General features: G+C 39.0%; 2 protein-coding genes across 7 annotated transcripts in view; both read right to left on the reverse strand.

The window, feature by feature from the left end:
• Nucleotides 1-3,433: 3,433 nt before the first annotated feature.
• LOC135528415 (alpha-tocopherol transfer protein-like) lies at nt 3,434-9,085 on the reverse strand. 4 transcript variants are annotated; one of them, XM_064957485.1, is made up of 6 exons: nt 8,808-9,085; nt 8,151-8,361; nt 7,696-7,877; nt 6,888-7,081; nt 6,610-6,720; nt 3,434-6,069 (listed from the first exon to the last, which is right to left on the reverse strand). In XM_064957485.1, exons 2-6 carry the CDS (start codon nt 8,222-8,224, stop codon nt 5,785-5,787), a joined length of 846 nt encoding a protein of 281 aa, XP_064813557.1. In that variant the 5' UTR covers nt 8,225-8,361; nt 8,808-9,085; the 3' UTR covers nt 3,434-5,784. The 4 variants fall into 4 exon arrangements, with proteins under 4 accessions (XP_064813557.1, XP_064813555.1, XP_064813556.1 ...); XM_064957483.1 differs by having other exon boundaries at nt 8,151-8,439; XM_064957484.1 differs by having other exon boundaries at nt 8,151-8,439; nt 8,739-9,085.
• Nucleotides 9,086-10,566: 1,481 nt separating this feature from the next.
• Nucleotides 10,567-16,577, reverse strand: part of LOC135528416 (hepatocyte nuclear factor 4-alpha-like) — a 29,330-nt gene continuing 23,319 nt past the window's right edge. For 2 of the 3 annotated variants that reach the window (XM_064957488.1, XM_064957486.1), the window contains exons 2-10: nt 16,268-16,442; nt 15,898-16,022; nt 15,134-15,240; nt 14,599-14,754; nt 13,164-13,251; nt 12,833-12,985; nt 12,399-12,635; nt 12,036-12,158; nt 10,567-11,544 (exon numbers count right to left, since the gene is read on the reverse strand). In XM_064957488.1, coding sequence (XP_064813560.1) covers nt 11,402-11,544; nt 12,036-12,158; nt 12,399-12,635; nt 12,833-12,985; nt 13,164-13,251; nt 14,599-14,754; nt 15,134-15,240; nt 15,898-16,022; nt 16,268-16,442 — 1,307 coding nt within the window. In that variant the 3' untranslated portion in view covers nt 10,567-11,401. The remainder of the gene's footprint in view (nt 11,545-12,035; nt 12,159-12,398; nt 12,636-12,832; nt 12,986-13,163; nt 13,252-14,598; nt 14,755-15,133; nt 15,241-15,897; nt 16,023-16,267; nt 16,443-16,577) is intronic. The other variant, XM_064957487.1, reaches the window with a different exon arrangement.

Raw genomic sequence — 16,577 nt, forward strand, 5'->3', positions numbered from 1 at the left:
ATACCCAAATCTAACTGCCTGTAGCTCAGGCCCTGAAGCAAGGAAATGCGTATTCTTGGTACCCTTTGAAAGGAAACACTTTGAAGTTTGTGGAAATGTGAATGTAGGATAATATAACACAATAGATCTGGTAGAAGAAAATACAAAGAAAAAAATAACCAGTGTTTTTTTACCACCATCTTTGAAATGCAAGAGAAAGGTCACAGTAATAGTGGTTGTAATTGTCCACAAGTGTCCACAAGATGGCATCTTAGTGTCCACAAGATGGCAGCAGTGCATGTGCAACGTTTCAGATGGATAACTTGAAGTGTGACTGAACCTCAAGACTTTTACTGTGAAGTCCCCAGGTACATTGGACAAATCGTGAAGGAGACATTCACATTAAGGGTAGCCTAGTGGTTAGAGCGTTGGACTAGTAACTGGAAGGTTGCAAGTTCAAACCCCTGAGCTGACAAGGTACAAATCTGTTGTTCTGCCCCTGAACAGGTAATTAACCCACTGTTCCTAGGCCGTCATTGAAAATAATAATTTGTTCTTAACTGACTTGCCTAGTAAAATAAATGAGTATTACATTTTTCTGCAAGAATATCATCAAATCAGTATACTTGGACTTTGATTTAGCTTTCCAAGTATTAGTAGCCATATCATAAGCTCAAAATTTGCAAACAGTTTTCATAACTTCATAACTCTGAAAATCCTTGTAATTTTTATCCAAAATGAAAAGGCATGTGATTGTACAATGTTAGTAGCTACATTTTACAACATATACATGGTGTCCAGATACTCCCATAAAGCCCAGCTCATTGAATATCTAGCTAGCTTTGCTTGGCCCCGATTGGTGCTTATTTGACAAAGATACAGTAATTCAAGTGATGGCCGCCCGAGTAATCGGCGTGCCATGAATGCGTCGCTCTCTGACCAAATATGGTGTCCTATAGGATATACTACATCCCTAATGAAATAGTGAAGTCTTGGTACCTTCTAGGATCTCTGGGGAATAGATACAAATGTGATTTTACTCGTTAAAACAATGTTTATGGTGAGATTTTCACAGATTCCTTTCATTGCAAATTGAACAAGTAGAAATACAAAATCGATTGTGCATGCTATATGGACCTTTTTAGGATAAGAAAAATTATTTTATATAACAAAATGACACTTCATGTTATCTCTGGGACCCTTTGGATGATAGATCAGAGCAAGATTTCAGAATGTAAGTACACATTTCACCTTCAGAGGTGAATTTATCAAACCTATCGCAGTGAAAAACTGTTTTGTTGTTAGGAGCTCTCTTCAAACAATAACATGGCATTTTTTCACAGTAATAGCTACTGTAAATTGAATAGTGCAGTTATATTAACAAGAATTTAAGCTTTCAGCTTACTGAAATGTATTGTTTCTCTAAATTCTGCGATCTTGACATAACGTGCTGCATGATTTACAATTGTCCTGTTGACGGGACACCGATCCTTAAGAAGTTTTAATTTAAGGGGAACAGTTCCCCCAAGTTACCCTACTGATATGATCGAAAGAAAGGGACTACTGCTCTCGGATCAGCGTTCTCCATTCAGATCTTACCTTAACATTATAATTATTTCACAAACTTACATTGGATTAGCTCCTAGAGATATTACCACCTACAGCTACAAATATTGAGGTGTCTTATTCTAATGCTTACCCAATACAAATGCACTAAATTACCAATTTGGCACATCATTGCGCACGTTAGGCTACACATCAATAAATATATTGAGACAAGTGACAGACAGTAGCCTTCAAGTAGAAATAAAGACATTTCAGTGTGGCCTACTTGTGCACCTGACATTAAAACGAGAAACTTAAAATAGAAGTCAATTCAAAATGCAATGTATTTCAATATGATTGAAATATGCCTATAGTCTACTGTTTATATTTTAACACAGTCATCTCAGTTTTCATTAGATTATGAACATTTCAAGTGCAATGTTAATAATGGTTTTGGGAAACATCTCAGCAATTTAATGAGGGGACTATGGAGATTCTAATGATGAGTTTAGCCTTAACTAAGGATCTGACACTTTTTTTCAATTTTTTGCCAGAAATGACATACCCAAATCTAACTGCATGTAGCTCAGGACCTGAAGCAAGGGTATGCATATTATTGATGCCATTTGAAAGGAAAAAATGTGAAGTTTGTGGAAATGTGAAGCTAATGTAAGAGAATATAACACATTAGATCTGGTTAAAGATAATATGAAGAAAAGACCGTTTTTGTTTTTGCATCATCTTTGATGAGAGAAGGGCCATAATGTACTTTTCCAGGTTATGCACAATTTAGCTTTTGGCCATTAGATGGCAGCAGGGTATGTGCAAAGTTTTAGGCTGATTCATTGAACCATTGCATTTCTGTTCAAAATGTTGTATCAAGACTGCCCAAATGTGCCTAATTGGTTTATTAATACATTTTCAAGTTCATAACTGTGCACTCTCCTCAAACAATAGCATGGTATTCTTTCACTGTAATATATACTGTTAACTGGGCAGTGCAGTTAGATTAACAAGACTTTAAGCTTTCTGCCCATATCAGATATGTCTATGTCCTGGGAAATGTTCTTGTTACTTACAACCTCATGCTAATCACATTAGCCTATGTTAGCTCAACCGTCCCACGTGGGGACACCAATCCCGTAGAGGTTTTAATATGCATTTGGGAGGCCGGTCCATGTTCTAGTCTTCATATGCATACCCTAGGACATGGATCATCAACTAAATTAATTTCCAGGACAATTTTTACTTGGCCAGAACATAATTACAAATAATTTCTAGACTGCAAATTGACTGCAGGAAGCCCAAGCATATATAACATTTGACCATAACATAATAATTTCAGACCTTGCTTACGTTTGTATATGATCACATATTATGTGTGGGAATACTTTGGAACCGATTTCCAAAATTAAAATCACTTGGAGCCGATTTGCTGGTGTTTTTAGTCTTATATGTCCAACAATAAAAATAAACACTTTTTTTGCTCAGAAAACTTGGGGGGCCAAATAAAATCACCCTTAGGCCAAATTCGTCCTGTGGGCCGCTAGTTGGGGAACACTGCCCTAAGATCTCTATGTGCAAACCATCCTCTAGGCCTAATGGACATGTAAGGGTTTTGCAGAATACATAACATCTGCATTTGAAATTAGTTTATTAATCTTTTGATCGATATATGTTTACTCTGCAATATGAGGGAGGACATCTGCATTGCATTGCAGACATGCATAGAAAAATAAATGTTTTAGCTAACTACAATATAACATTGTGCAATGTAACAATGACAAAATAAAATATTTTAAAAACACTGGCCTTTCATAAAATAATGAATAATAGGCCTATATATATATATATATATATATATATATATATATATATCCAGTACCAGTCAAAAGTTTGGACACACCTACTCATTTAAGGGTTTTCCTTTATTTGTACTCTTTTCTACATTGTAGAATAATAGTGAAGACATCAAAACAATGAAATAACACATATGGAATCATGTAGTAACCAAAAATTGTTAAACAAAACAAAATATATTTTATATTTGAGATTCTTCAAAGTAGCCACCCTTTGCCTTGATGACAGCTTTGCACATTCTTGGTGGCAATATAACCTAATCTCTAAATGACCTGTGGTAATAATAAAATATTTGGCAAAAACTGACATATAGCTCCAGTGTTGCTGGGTGGGGTCCCCTATAGAACTGGCTTCTGTACCCTGGGTTTGCAATTAAAACAAAACATTATGGGCTAGTTTTCCAATCACAGACTAGGCCTAGTTCTATACTAATGGAGAATTTCCATTGAACATCCTTTTTAGTCTAGGACTAGGCTTAATCTGTGTGCAGGAAACCAGCCCGAAGTGTTGTCACTATTGGTATAATTCAAAGAAAACATAAAGCAGGTATCTGTCTGTAAATATGAAAATAATAATCTGTCTGTGGATTCAAACTTGTCTAGAACAATGCATTAACTAGTCTGTTTCATGTAGATAAATGTCAGCTATGTTGACGTTAATATGTAATATTGTAGTTACTATTTTTGAACTATCCACTATCTACAATGCTAGTGGGTGAAATCAAATCAAGATGAACGAGAAATAACCAACCTGGACTCAGGGGTAGATGTAAGATAGTAAACACAAATCTGTCTCCCCCCATTTAATATATTGGCTCCCAAGTGATGCAGTGGTCTAGTGCTAGAGGTGTCACTACAGACCCTGGTTCGATCTTAGGCTGTATCACAACCGGCCGTGATCGTGAGTCCCATAGGGCGGCGCACAATTGGCCCAGCGTCGTCCGGGTTAGGGGAGGGTTTGGCCGTCATTGTAAAATAAGAATTTATTCTTAACTGACTTACCTAGTTAAATAAAAACAATTACAAAATATGTATGGTATGTATTAATTTGTGGATGTCCACAATCCATTTCTTATATGTTACAAATTGCAATTCGTGCAATGTCTTACAAGTTGGCAATACGTATGATATGTTACGAATTCCAATTTTTTGTGGCTAACGTTAGCTAGGCTCGAGGTTAGGGTTAAGTTTAGGGGAAGGGTTAGCTAGCTAACATGCTAAGTAGTTGCAAAGTTGCTAAAGTTGTCTGTGATGTGGTTCGATACACGTGTCCTTTGGATTGCTAGACGTTTGCGTTATACGCCCACCCATCCTCCCCACTTTAGTTTTTGGCTTAAGTAACCTTCTGTCTTATGTAACCATACCAAATGTAACATATCATACTACTGTAATTTGAGTGTCACAGATTTATGTTTACTATGTTACGTCCTTGAAGCCAGGCTGTATTAACTGATCAGGACTAGTAAAATATGTCTTAATAAGAACGAATGCACATGTCATACTGTAGGCTAGGGCTCTCAGTAACTCAGACATTACAGGTCTTGAGTGGCTCAGTTAGTAAGAGCGTGACACCACCGATGGCAAGTTCATCACTGGTTTCAATTCCTGCAGGGATCACATACACATGCTAAAATTGTAGGCTATCCACTCATTGCACTGTAAGTTGCTTTGGATAAAAGTGGCAACCTTGCATGGTTACAAATTAAATCCCATTCATAACCCCTTGCACATCTATCATTATCGAAAATAGATTAAGGCAAAGTATGGATCGGGTAAGGCTACAACATGGTGTTTGAATATGACCACGCAGAGGAAGTCTAACAGGAACAGCCTCAGTACATGTATTCTGAGAAATTAAGGAGAAAGCGGAAGTGAGTGGCATTTTAAATGGGCACAGTTGATCGTCTTCCTCTATAGGAAATAAATGTAACACTGGAAATGGTTTGAAACCGAGGCAGCTCCTAATAAGCCTCTTTGCCAGAACCTGAAGCTGCCTTATGCTTGGCCATGTAGCAGGCCCTGAACTCGTAAAGCGTCTCCCATGTCCATATATTGTATTAATTATGATCTCAAAGGTAAAAACTAATCCTATATCAGCACTCCTACTCTGAGACGCTTTTTGAACATGGGCCCAGACGACTACTTAGCTCTTCCTGTAGTGATTTGTACTAAATAACATTGAAAACTTGCCCCATGGGACCATGATAAAACATAGATAAATGTTTCAAAAGAAACAGTAGTGTTCTCATAGCCTAGTCCCAGATCTAGTTGTGCTGTTTAACCAACTCCTATAGCCATTGTCACATAAAAGACTATAGGCGTTGGTAAGACAGCACAAACACATCTGGGACCAGGCTAGTGTCCTCACAGTAGTTAAACGAGAGAGAGGTGATGGTCAGTATCAGTAACAGTAGTAGAGCTGAGAGCGCAGACCCCTGAAGGTGTCATCATCCTGGGCAGCACCACCAGGCTGCTGCCCTTCAAACAGCATGGAGTTTGGGAGAACTATGCCCTCTAGAGGATCTGGCTGGCAGAACTCCACTATAAACTCCTCCTCGGAGTCCAGTAATGTCTTCGACCAGGCTGACATGTCGAGGTGACCGGCCACCCCACCATACTCCTCTGGCAGGACGGATCGAGGGATGTTGTGGTGCAGAGAGTGCAGGTCTGACCCATGGAGAACGTACTGTATGAAAAATAAAGGGAATTATGTTAGGCTGATGTGTAACAGAATCACAAAGGAGCATACAGTACTTCAAGTATTCCTGTTCATTTGATTAAATTAATTCATAATGGCTTTTAATACATTTGAATTCACTTCAAATCATATCACTGTTAACCCCTGTATATAAAAAAATAATAAAGGAGAGCAGCACACTCGGAGCTCAGATGCAAAAAAATGTTATGTCCAACGTTTCGACAGACACGCTGTCTTCATCAGGGTATAACACCTGTATATAGCCTCGTTATTGTCTTTTATTGTGTTACTTTTTAATTTGTATTTAATTTTTTACTTTAGTTTATTTAGTACATATTTCATTAACTCTATTTTCTTAAAACTGCAATGATGGTTAAGGGCTTGAAGTAAGCATTTCACGGTAAGGCTTACACCTGTTGTATTCGGCACATGTGACAAATAAAATGTGATTTTATTAAATTAAATCTGAATGCAGTGATCAAAATTCAAAAGGCTACTGTGTACAGAAAAAAGGAAGATAAGACTCACCCTCTCTGCCATCTTCTCCTTCAAAAAAGGCTTAATTATTGCAAAGATCCCTTTGAAAATCCGGGGCTCATTTATGATGTTAACAGCCTTGATTCTTATTGGGAAGCTATCCTGAAATGCAACATTGAAATTCAAATATATTTATATTATTTACAAAATACACAAGCCAAGAGTATCTTCCTTAAGGGTGTTTGATAAGATACATATTTGAGATCTGATTTGAGTGTACTTTGATCTTGTTGTTATGGGTGATAATATCAGAGCAGTAATAAGGTTACCTGAAGGATGCTGACAACCTTCTTGGCCAGGAATGGGCCCGGATTGGATGCCTGAGACAAGCCCACCCCAGTGTAGTCTGCTAAGATGACGATCCCATTAACCTGAGTCTCCTCTGGCTGAATCAGCTTCTCCAGAGTCAGGTAAATTGCCCGGATGTTGTCCTCAAATGGATAATCATTCGCTTTCCATTTTCCTGTTGTAAATTAATTTGTATTTAGTAACACCGAAGAAGGTCAAGCATAGGACAATTTTAATCTGTTATATCAAGGCTATTGGCAGACATGTTTTCAAGATTCCAATTTTTGTTTTTGCTGTATATGTTTATGAGCAGCTGTTAGCTCCTGTGTCATGCATTATAGTGTATTATAAACTGGGTGGTTCGAGCCCTGAATGCTGATGGGCTGACAGCCGTCGTATATCAGACAGGATACCAATGGTATTACAAAACATTTATTTTTACTACTAATTACATTGGTAACCAGTTTATAATAGCAATAAGGCACTCGGGGGTTTGTGGTATACAGCCACTCAGCTTTGCATCGTGCCTAAGAACAGCCCTTAGCTGTGGTATATTGGCCATATACCACACCACCCCGTGCCTTATTGTTTCATTATACATAGCCCATAGGGCATTGTAAATTATCCATTTCCATCCCCTATGGATTAAATAAAATGAGATTCTATTGTTCTATTCTTCTACGATGAGTATGTCCATATGAAGTGTTACCAAATAAAGATGAAAAAAATAAAGTTAGAGCCCTTCTTGGACATGGAAATACATTAGATAGTGCGAGCTAACACACTGACCAGGTCTGAGACAGAGGATGTAGCATCCATTAGGGTCTGGATGGGGCAGGACAGTGAGGAAGCCTAGGTCTAACACATGTTTGATAGTGGAAGGTTTCAGGTCCTGGAAGACCTCAGGCCAGGCCCGCCGACTGGTATGGTAGTTAAGGAGAAGCTGCATGGCACGGTCATAGTCAAACTTCCTGGTGGTTGGACAAGGACATGGGACAGGTGACAGGACACCATTATGTTAGCTTCAAGATAGAACAATCTTCAATAAGAAGAAATCAGGGCCCATATTCATAAACAGTATTAGAGTATGAGTGCTGATCTAGGATCAGTTTTGACTTTCAAATCATAATTACAGAATTATATGGACCGCGGGCCTGATCCTAGATCATTACTCCTACTCTGAGACGCTCAGGGACAGTTACCCAGAGAATTGTGGGTAGGTACTGTAATAAATCATGACATACCTGGCCCGTAGAAAGCGCAGGAGGAAGGCATCGTCCAGCCTGGTCCGGAGGTTAGGCTGCTCCTTCAGCACCATGTCCCTCAGGGCCTGCACGTCTCTCAGCCTCCACTCGGGCTTCTCCTGTAGCTCCTCCCGGGCTTTGGCTACCAGCTCAGGGGTCAGAGTGCAGGAGTAGATGGGTGGCGGAGGGCCGGGGAACCTGTAACCAGCCGCTGGTGGTTCCAGAGCAGGAGGAGACCCAAGATCAATGTGCCTCATAGGTGCACTTTCTTCAGACATCATTTTGGCCACTAAAATATAAACAAATACTAAATACATGTCTGGATAAAACAACACAGCAGAAATAGTCGTGGTACAAGAAAACCTGGACTGGAGAGCATTACAAGACAGTAGAACCACATGAGAAATACCACAATTACCACAGGACATCTCTAAGGTTGTTATCAGCTATTAGTCATACACGGTAGCCACAAAATTGTGTGTATTCTCTAGTCTAGCCTACAGCAACAGCAGTGGCCTAAACAACATAAATGTCACGACAATATCTTGAAAACACTGTATTGTAAACACTATCCTGTATTTCCCATACATTCTGCTTTTGACCGCGCTGCACTCGAGAAGCTGTGCTTGCAAGCCACTGCGGATTCTGAATACCAACCAGTATGACGATAGTTTTTTGTTGTATTTTCAGAGTCAAAACTGTTCTCCAGACGAATGCTTTAGTAAATCAAAACAGAAGCTGCCCAACAAACCAACATTTCTGGGTTTCCACTAGTTACCACAGCCACAGCCACAGACAAAATTGGCTGTATCGTAAAAATTAATTAAAACAAAATTAGCATTTTGGTCTTAACTTAAGGTCAGGTTTAGGCAAGCCGTTATCAGTGTGGTTACTGTTAGGGTAAAGTTTAAAATCACATTTTGAGAAGGTAAATTGTAGAAATGGGCGGGGTTTACAACTTTGTGGCTGTAATAACTTGTGACGACCTTCTTTCTGGCGCAATCCGCGGCGAATTCCGGGTGGCGCGAGATTCTTTCTCTCTTTGGTTACTCTGAAGCATGTGATGAGCTGCGTCATTCAGTACTTGCTACAGTACATTGTAACAACAAATCATCATCAAAATTATACATCAATACCTAAATAGGCTATTATGAATTGTGTTGGCTTTAGTTTTTTTTATTCGGATACATATTTATACAGATGAAATTAAAATAAATGTATGATACACACTTTATGTTTAATCATCTCCAGAATAAAATGGTTAACCAAGGCCTTCTATAATGTGAAGTAAAGTCCATGCGCGTGATATGCACCTGATAATGGGCAGGTTTTCTGCGGTCATTGGATCCGATAGATGGCGCAATTGCACCACAAACGTTGGTTGATAGGCCAAGAGACTGAGCAAATTGGATTGAACGCTTGCGTTACAGCTGTCCCATTTTGGCTTCAATTGACAGGTCATAGAAATTCTAAATAGACAATAGCCTTTTATATTGCACTGTCGCTGCTACACGCTCCTAAACATGCCTGTAAGACCACACTACTCCACACACTGGACCGCAATGAACTTGTCAAATATTTGATTTCACTACACTTGTTAAACAAAACTCGATGTTGGCCTATTAATGTAACGAGAAATGGAGGGAAGGTGACAGAGATAACCAATAGAGCCTGGAAGAAATGGGTGCGCCAATAAACACAAAAATGTAAATGCCTTGTCTTGAACCTATCGATGAGGTATTACTGACTTTTTCTTTAGCTTACTCAAGTAGAAAAATAATCTATGAGAAGCTTTATTTCACAGCTATCTGCAATTACTTTATGACATGTTATCAGCCTGAAGAAACACCCCTTGTACTATTTATCCTGACCATGCACTGCCACGTAGGCCACGGCTTTTCATTCGTCAGAGACTAAAACAGCCGACAATCAATTCAAGCTGGTTTTGAAATGTCACTTTAATTCTTGAGCCAGGGTTAACCCGACCTCGATAATGAAACATTGAATATCATTATGGTCATTGACCATTATCCATATCATAATACCATGCTAATAATAATTGAGAAATACACATCTTGAGGATTGTAGGCTATCTTCAATACCATAGCTTAGTAATAACTAAGAACAGTAAAATGAAGATAACAAATCATCTAGTTTTCTCATTCACTTAACTTGTTGTACAATATTGACTGTGCCAGACAAATGTGTGATAGATATAGGGTGACAGGAGGAGACCTCTGAAATAATGTAGCAAATTATATTTTTCCTTCAGACATAAAATCAGGGTTTATTAACAGTGGATAAGCTATTCCTTCTACATTTTTTAATTGAGATGTTATTGGTCTCATACCATATAAGTTAAGGTTCCATTAAGTACTTGTATTGTGTAATTTAAATAAGGGGCAGTGCAAAGTGATTTAAAAATAAACATTGACATTTTATTCATCTTCACATTGTAAGGTGAACCATATTGCCCATCTTTCCAGTGTAAGGCAGTATTGAATGAAAGGCACAGTTTATTCTGTAATTTAGTGGTTATAATACCATGACACAAAAGGATTCTATAGTCAAACAAAATACACTAACATGTCTTTACAGTAAAACTGCAAATATTTGTTATATCTAAACACCAATGCTATGCATTTATTTCAAATGGGAAAACATTGTGAGTTCCTCAACCTGTAATTGTCTTAAGCTTTTATGAAGTGGCTCCACAGAAAGTATACAGCATTGAATGGACTGAGCTGTTTTAATTCAAACATTTAGGCACGTTACTACAGAACTAAATAGCGATTTTTAGAACATACAGACAGGGACATATTAAACCATATTAGACAGGGACATATTTCAATGAAACACAAAACTGTCATACAGCAAGTTGAATAGAACTTGAAAAAGTAAAAAATAATAATAATTCTGAACCAATTGACTACCTATTATATAGCTATGTCTGTCACATTATTACATTATTTAAAAACATGACAATGTCATTTCTCATCTCTTGTCTGCTTTATACTACATTGTACATGTAATAATATTATTGGGCTTATGTACCTCTGGTGGGGGTCAGTTGACTAATGTATCCCAACTGTACAGTACACTCCTGAGATTTGTTGAGAATAAGTTTTTCTCACATATGAATTGTTTTTCATCTATATACTGTATGTATGTATAAAGAAATAGAGATACTAGCGAAGATTATGAAATTGTGAATGCTTTGTTAGACGGGGTTTGTGGGGTCCAGTTCTGTGTTAGATGGCTTCTTGTTTGGTGATGGTTGGCTGCGGGACGGCGCTAGTTTGCTTGGGCACGGTGGCTATAACCCCTTGAGCCATCTTATAGTGTTCTGAACTGGAGGCTGTGGGAGGAGAGGGAATTGGAGTTTCAGGAGTGGCTGCAACAAACCAGAAAGAATCAGTTAGTGGAGGAATAACACTGAACTACGCAGTCAGTTAGGTACACAGCAAAGCAGCATATTTACCTTGTGGCATGACATTACTTGGAAAGAAAACATTATTTTTTTCCAGACAATGAATAAGCACTTTTGTGAAATTTCTGAGGGCATTAAAAATGTTAAGAAAAAAATAACAGACGTTTTCTTTGACAAAGTAAGCCTGATTAGTCTCTCTGAAGAATTTAGTGGATTATTCTGCCAAGCTTGTTTGTCCTTCCAACTACCTGACTGTTGCAAATGGGAGTGGATTGATGCCACTGAGCCCATCGTTGGTTGAGAATCACAGGCATTTTTAGGTACATTTTGTGGTCGGTGTCCCAGACACAACATTCAGTGCTTTTGAATCCAGGACTCGGCTTAATCTGTTTTTGGGGAACCTGCCCTCAGAGTTGGACATTTAAAGTCGGGCATATGTAGTTATTGATACTCACAGATTTGGACGGTATGGATGGGAGTAGCCATGTTGCTGGCCACAATGACATTGTTGCTGAGGTGTTCCTGAACCAGATGTGGATGCAGAGAGTGAGGTGTGTGAGTTGTCTCGTTAGCAGAACCTGAGGGACACCACAAAACATGCAAAAATCACACAAACAAGTTAGTTTCCTCATTCACTGTGACACTGTCCATTGGTAGTACAGTATGATAACTAACTAGCATGTTATCCTATTGAAGAGTGTACACTTCTTTAGACAATAGAACTCCTGGAAACTTGTTTGTACTCAATTCTTTTGGCATTACATTTGGCCATAGATTTAGAATGGTTGTTTCTCAGTAACAATATCAAGAAGGCTAACCTCCTAAGAGCATCTCTTGGAGCAGGTTGTCAATCTTGGCCATCCCAAATAGCTTGACAAACTGTATCTGTTCGATCATCTGCCAGGTGATGCTCTGTAGTGTGGGCAGCAGCAGGAGCAGTTCTCCAAAGCGCCCCCGGGAGTCATACTGCCGGTCGTTGATGTAGTCCTCTAGGCTGACCTGAATCTGGTAACGCATCCGCTTGATCTTACTGGGGTCACTCAGACCTTTGGCATCTGGAGCAGGAGAGAGTAGGTGTTTGGTCAATAGCTTGGTCACTCACTGCCTGGTCATATTGCTCGTAGAACAACCATTTCTAGTCAATAGTTTTGTTACTCACGGGTAAAATCATTTTTATTTTTAAACACAAAGGTTACTGCCCTCGAAGGATAGTCTGTTTATTTTAAAAGTGATGTTGTGTTTCATGTAGTACCTGGATCGAAGAAAACAATGGCTTTCAAACAAGCGTATTCATTGTCGTCTATCTGGTGCTCCTGGAAGGACAGCACGAGCTCGTCCAGAATCCTAACTGCTACCCGGATCACTTCCAACTCGGGGCAGTTCCGGGGGATAATGTGGTCATTTCCTACAAAGAACAGAAACAAATAACTGTCTTGTAGGGAAGGATCACCCTGTGTTTGATGACCCCCCCCCCCCCAAACAAGTATCATATTATTGCTATCATAAACTATTCTGACAATTCTAACTAGTCTGTTATATGACATATGTGATGTACTGTAGCTAAGATGTTATCTTGACTTTACCTAATAGCAGGAGGTCCTTGTACAACATAGACCTCTTTGCAACTCCAAGCAGAAGATGCTCTCCAGCATGAGCTCGTAGCAATGCCACCTGAAACAAAGTAAAGTCATTTCATTATTAGCTTTAACCTTGAAACTGTCTTGCAGCAAAACACCTCTTACCAGCATACATGTTAGTCTCCATGTTAACTGTCTTTTCTATGAAACCATGTATTTGATAAGACATGGGAAATATTCAGGGTTGGGGAGTAACTTATTACATGTCATCTGATTACAAAATAGCTTACTGTAATCAGTTGTTACCAGCAAAAATATTGTAATCAGGTGACAAATACTTTTTAAAAACTAGATGATTACTTCTTGGATTACTTTTAAATTCAAAAAGGATGTTTGTGGAAAAAAATACACTATGTTTTCTCAATTACATTGAATTCAGCATTGAAAAAAGTTTTTGTTTGTTCCAGCTGAGCGAGTCCACTATGAAGACACACCAAATGCATTTGATTTATTTGAGATGTTTTATTGAACCTTTACCAGCAGGGAGTCATATACAGAAGAGGACCGGTAATTATGTTTAGGAATAATATTTTCACAGTTTGATGGATCCTTTTTGTCTTCTTCTAATGCCTCTTAAGGGGAAAGTAATCAAAAGTAACTAAAAGTAATCAGATGACGTTGCTGATTACAATTTTGGACACATAACTAGTACATGTAAAGGATTACATTTAGAAAGTAACCTACCCAACCCTGGAAATATTATACCTCTTATGCCACTTATAACTAACCATTAAACAAGGAATCTTTCCCACCACCTTTTAGGTCACTGAAGAGCTGACCAGAGTCAAGTAAGTGTGTGAAGATACACCTGTTGGATCCCTCACTAATTCAATTTCAGCAAATCAGTTACCAAGCCCTGGTCATCACAGTGTTAATGATTCTGGAATGGTTCTGAGCACGGATAGAACTTTCAAACCAGCTCATCATATTCTAACTGGTGATTCAAATACATTAACCCCTTCTTTGGATTCGGAGGTCTTTAAAAACAGCAGCAGCACTCCCTCCTCAAGATGCTGATTGGAGAGATGTATATTCCCTGGACACATAGCTTTAAGTTGTTCTTTTTAGGAATGACAATAATACTCCCAACATCATTTTTAAAAATCCCAGCCCCTGTCCCCACAGGAGGCCTTTTGCTTCTTGCTAAGCCTCCGTTGTAAATATAACTGTTGTGCTTAATTGACTTGCCTGGTTAAATATAAGTTTAATAAAATACTTGAATTATCTACCAGACTGGTTTCCTGTCCTATATTGCAGGCTTTTTAGTCCAAGACAAAATGGCCCATAAAGTGCAATACCCCAGAATAAGAGTAGTATGGTTTAGTCCAACCTAGTTTAGTCCAGTCCACTAGACACTGTAAAGTCTAGTGCAATGTCTTACCTGGTCATCCAGAGGCAGATCACAGAAGGCAGGGATGTACTTGGCCCATTCTACCAGCACCAGCAGCTGCTGTTTCATTGATTCACACACATCTGTGACGGATGCTATCTTTTTCGTCCTGATGTCACCATTCAGTATGGGCCCAGGTGAGGATATCTACACACACACACACATACATACACACACACACACACACACACACACACACACACACACACACACACACACACACACACACACACACACACACACACACACACACACACACACACACACACACACACACACACACACACACACACACACACACACACACACACACACACACATACACACACACACACACACACACACAATAATAAATACATGTGTGTCCTATTCATAGACAAATTATCAACACCACTTATTTAACAAAAATAAATTCAATTCCATACCTTTCAATACAACTTTTTTTTACCCATTCTGGGGCAATTTAAAATGACTTTAAAATGCTTACAATGATTTCGATTGAAATAGCCATATCCATGGGCCTTACCTGTCTTGAGAGTACATCTGCCTGGATGAGTGCATTGATAGATGGTAAACTGCTGTCTTCATAGCTAGATCTTCTGGTGCTGATTCTGTCTCTTTCGTTCTGTACAGCTGACAAACAAACAAACCGTAGCTATCAGGAGAGAATAGATCCTTGATTGTCTATTGTTCACCAGAAATTGTTCAGTCAAAGCACTCCCCATACTGTCATTCTGACTCAACTTGACAAACCTTCAAAGTCATACAACTCAAATATGCCATTCTTTTCATAATAAATGGTGCATACAATATTATCTGACACTCATTAACAATTATTATGGGGATATTATCATTGACTTATCATTGACTCATATTAGCATTAACTTTCGAGGGAGACAAAAGTCTCCCAAGGTTGATGTGTTTATCAGTACGTGTGGCTATAATTCCCCCACTGAACTGTTTGCTCAGCATAAGCTGGTCATAGACTTTAGTGCATCATGGAGTCAACATTAACAAAGTGCTGGTCTCCTGGCTCTTGCAACATACCTCATACCTCAGTCCCAATGGCTCTGCTTGGCTCTACAATGCTATGATAGGGACTGGCTGATAAAAATGGGACGTTCTAGTTCTAGGATATCCTTTACCAGAGATTTTGAAATAATAACTGCTAGTTTCATCACGTTCTTGTACAAAAAGTAGAGACTGAGCATAATACATACTACCACAATATGACCACATAGGCCTCAATCATCTCAATCATTTTTTCACTCTTTCACTCTTGCAAATTACCATTTGAATGAAGTTGAATGAATTGTATACCTTCTTTTTTCATGCCAGCTCGAAAGCATTTCTTCAATCGACAGTATCTGCATTGATTCCTTTTGTCTTTGTCCACAATGCACTGTCTGTTGAATCTGGAGAAGGAAGTTAGAAAGAACACTTTAGATGAATTGTGTTGAGAGTAGAGAGAGTGCTGTTGTTGAATATGCCAGCGTCATTATTGCAACCGTCTGTTTTAGTCATTCTTTCGTTGTTATCTCTGGCTCTAGAGGCATAAATCAGCAATTGCAACTGTGTCATTATTCTTGCCAAATGGACCGGAATACGGTGGTTCTGTTGTTTGCCCTTGCGTATAATGTACTATAAGCCTGATCCTCACCTGCATGAGTACATGTGGTTTTTGCGAACACTTCGGCGGAAAAAACCTTTGCAGCCGTCACAGCTGGAGGCCCCGTAGTGCTTTCCCGTGGCCCTGTCCCCACATATGGCACACAGGGCGACCACACCGAGGTGGTTGGCTGTGTTCATGTTGGCACTCTCAGCCGGTGAGGAGTCTGAAACAACAGACAGAGCGATATTGTGGGTGCTAGACTATGTAAAGCATTTTGAGCTGTGGAAAAGTGCTTTATCAATCCAGTCTTCCTCTTCGGGGTCAGGAGGTCTTTGGGTCATCAATGTTTGACTTAGGG

The sequence above is a fragment of the Oncorhynchus masou genome, chromosome 33 (assembly GCF_036934945.1).
Source record: "Oncorhynchus masou masou isolate Uvic2021 chromosome 33, UVic_Omas_1.1, whole genome shotgun sequence".
In the NCBI taxonomy this organism is placed as follows: domain Eukaryota; kingdom Metazoa; phylum Chordata; class Actinopteri; order Salmoniformes; family Salmonidae; genus Oncorhynchus; species Oncorhynchus masou.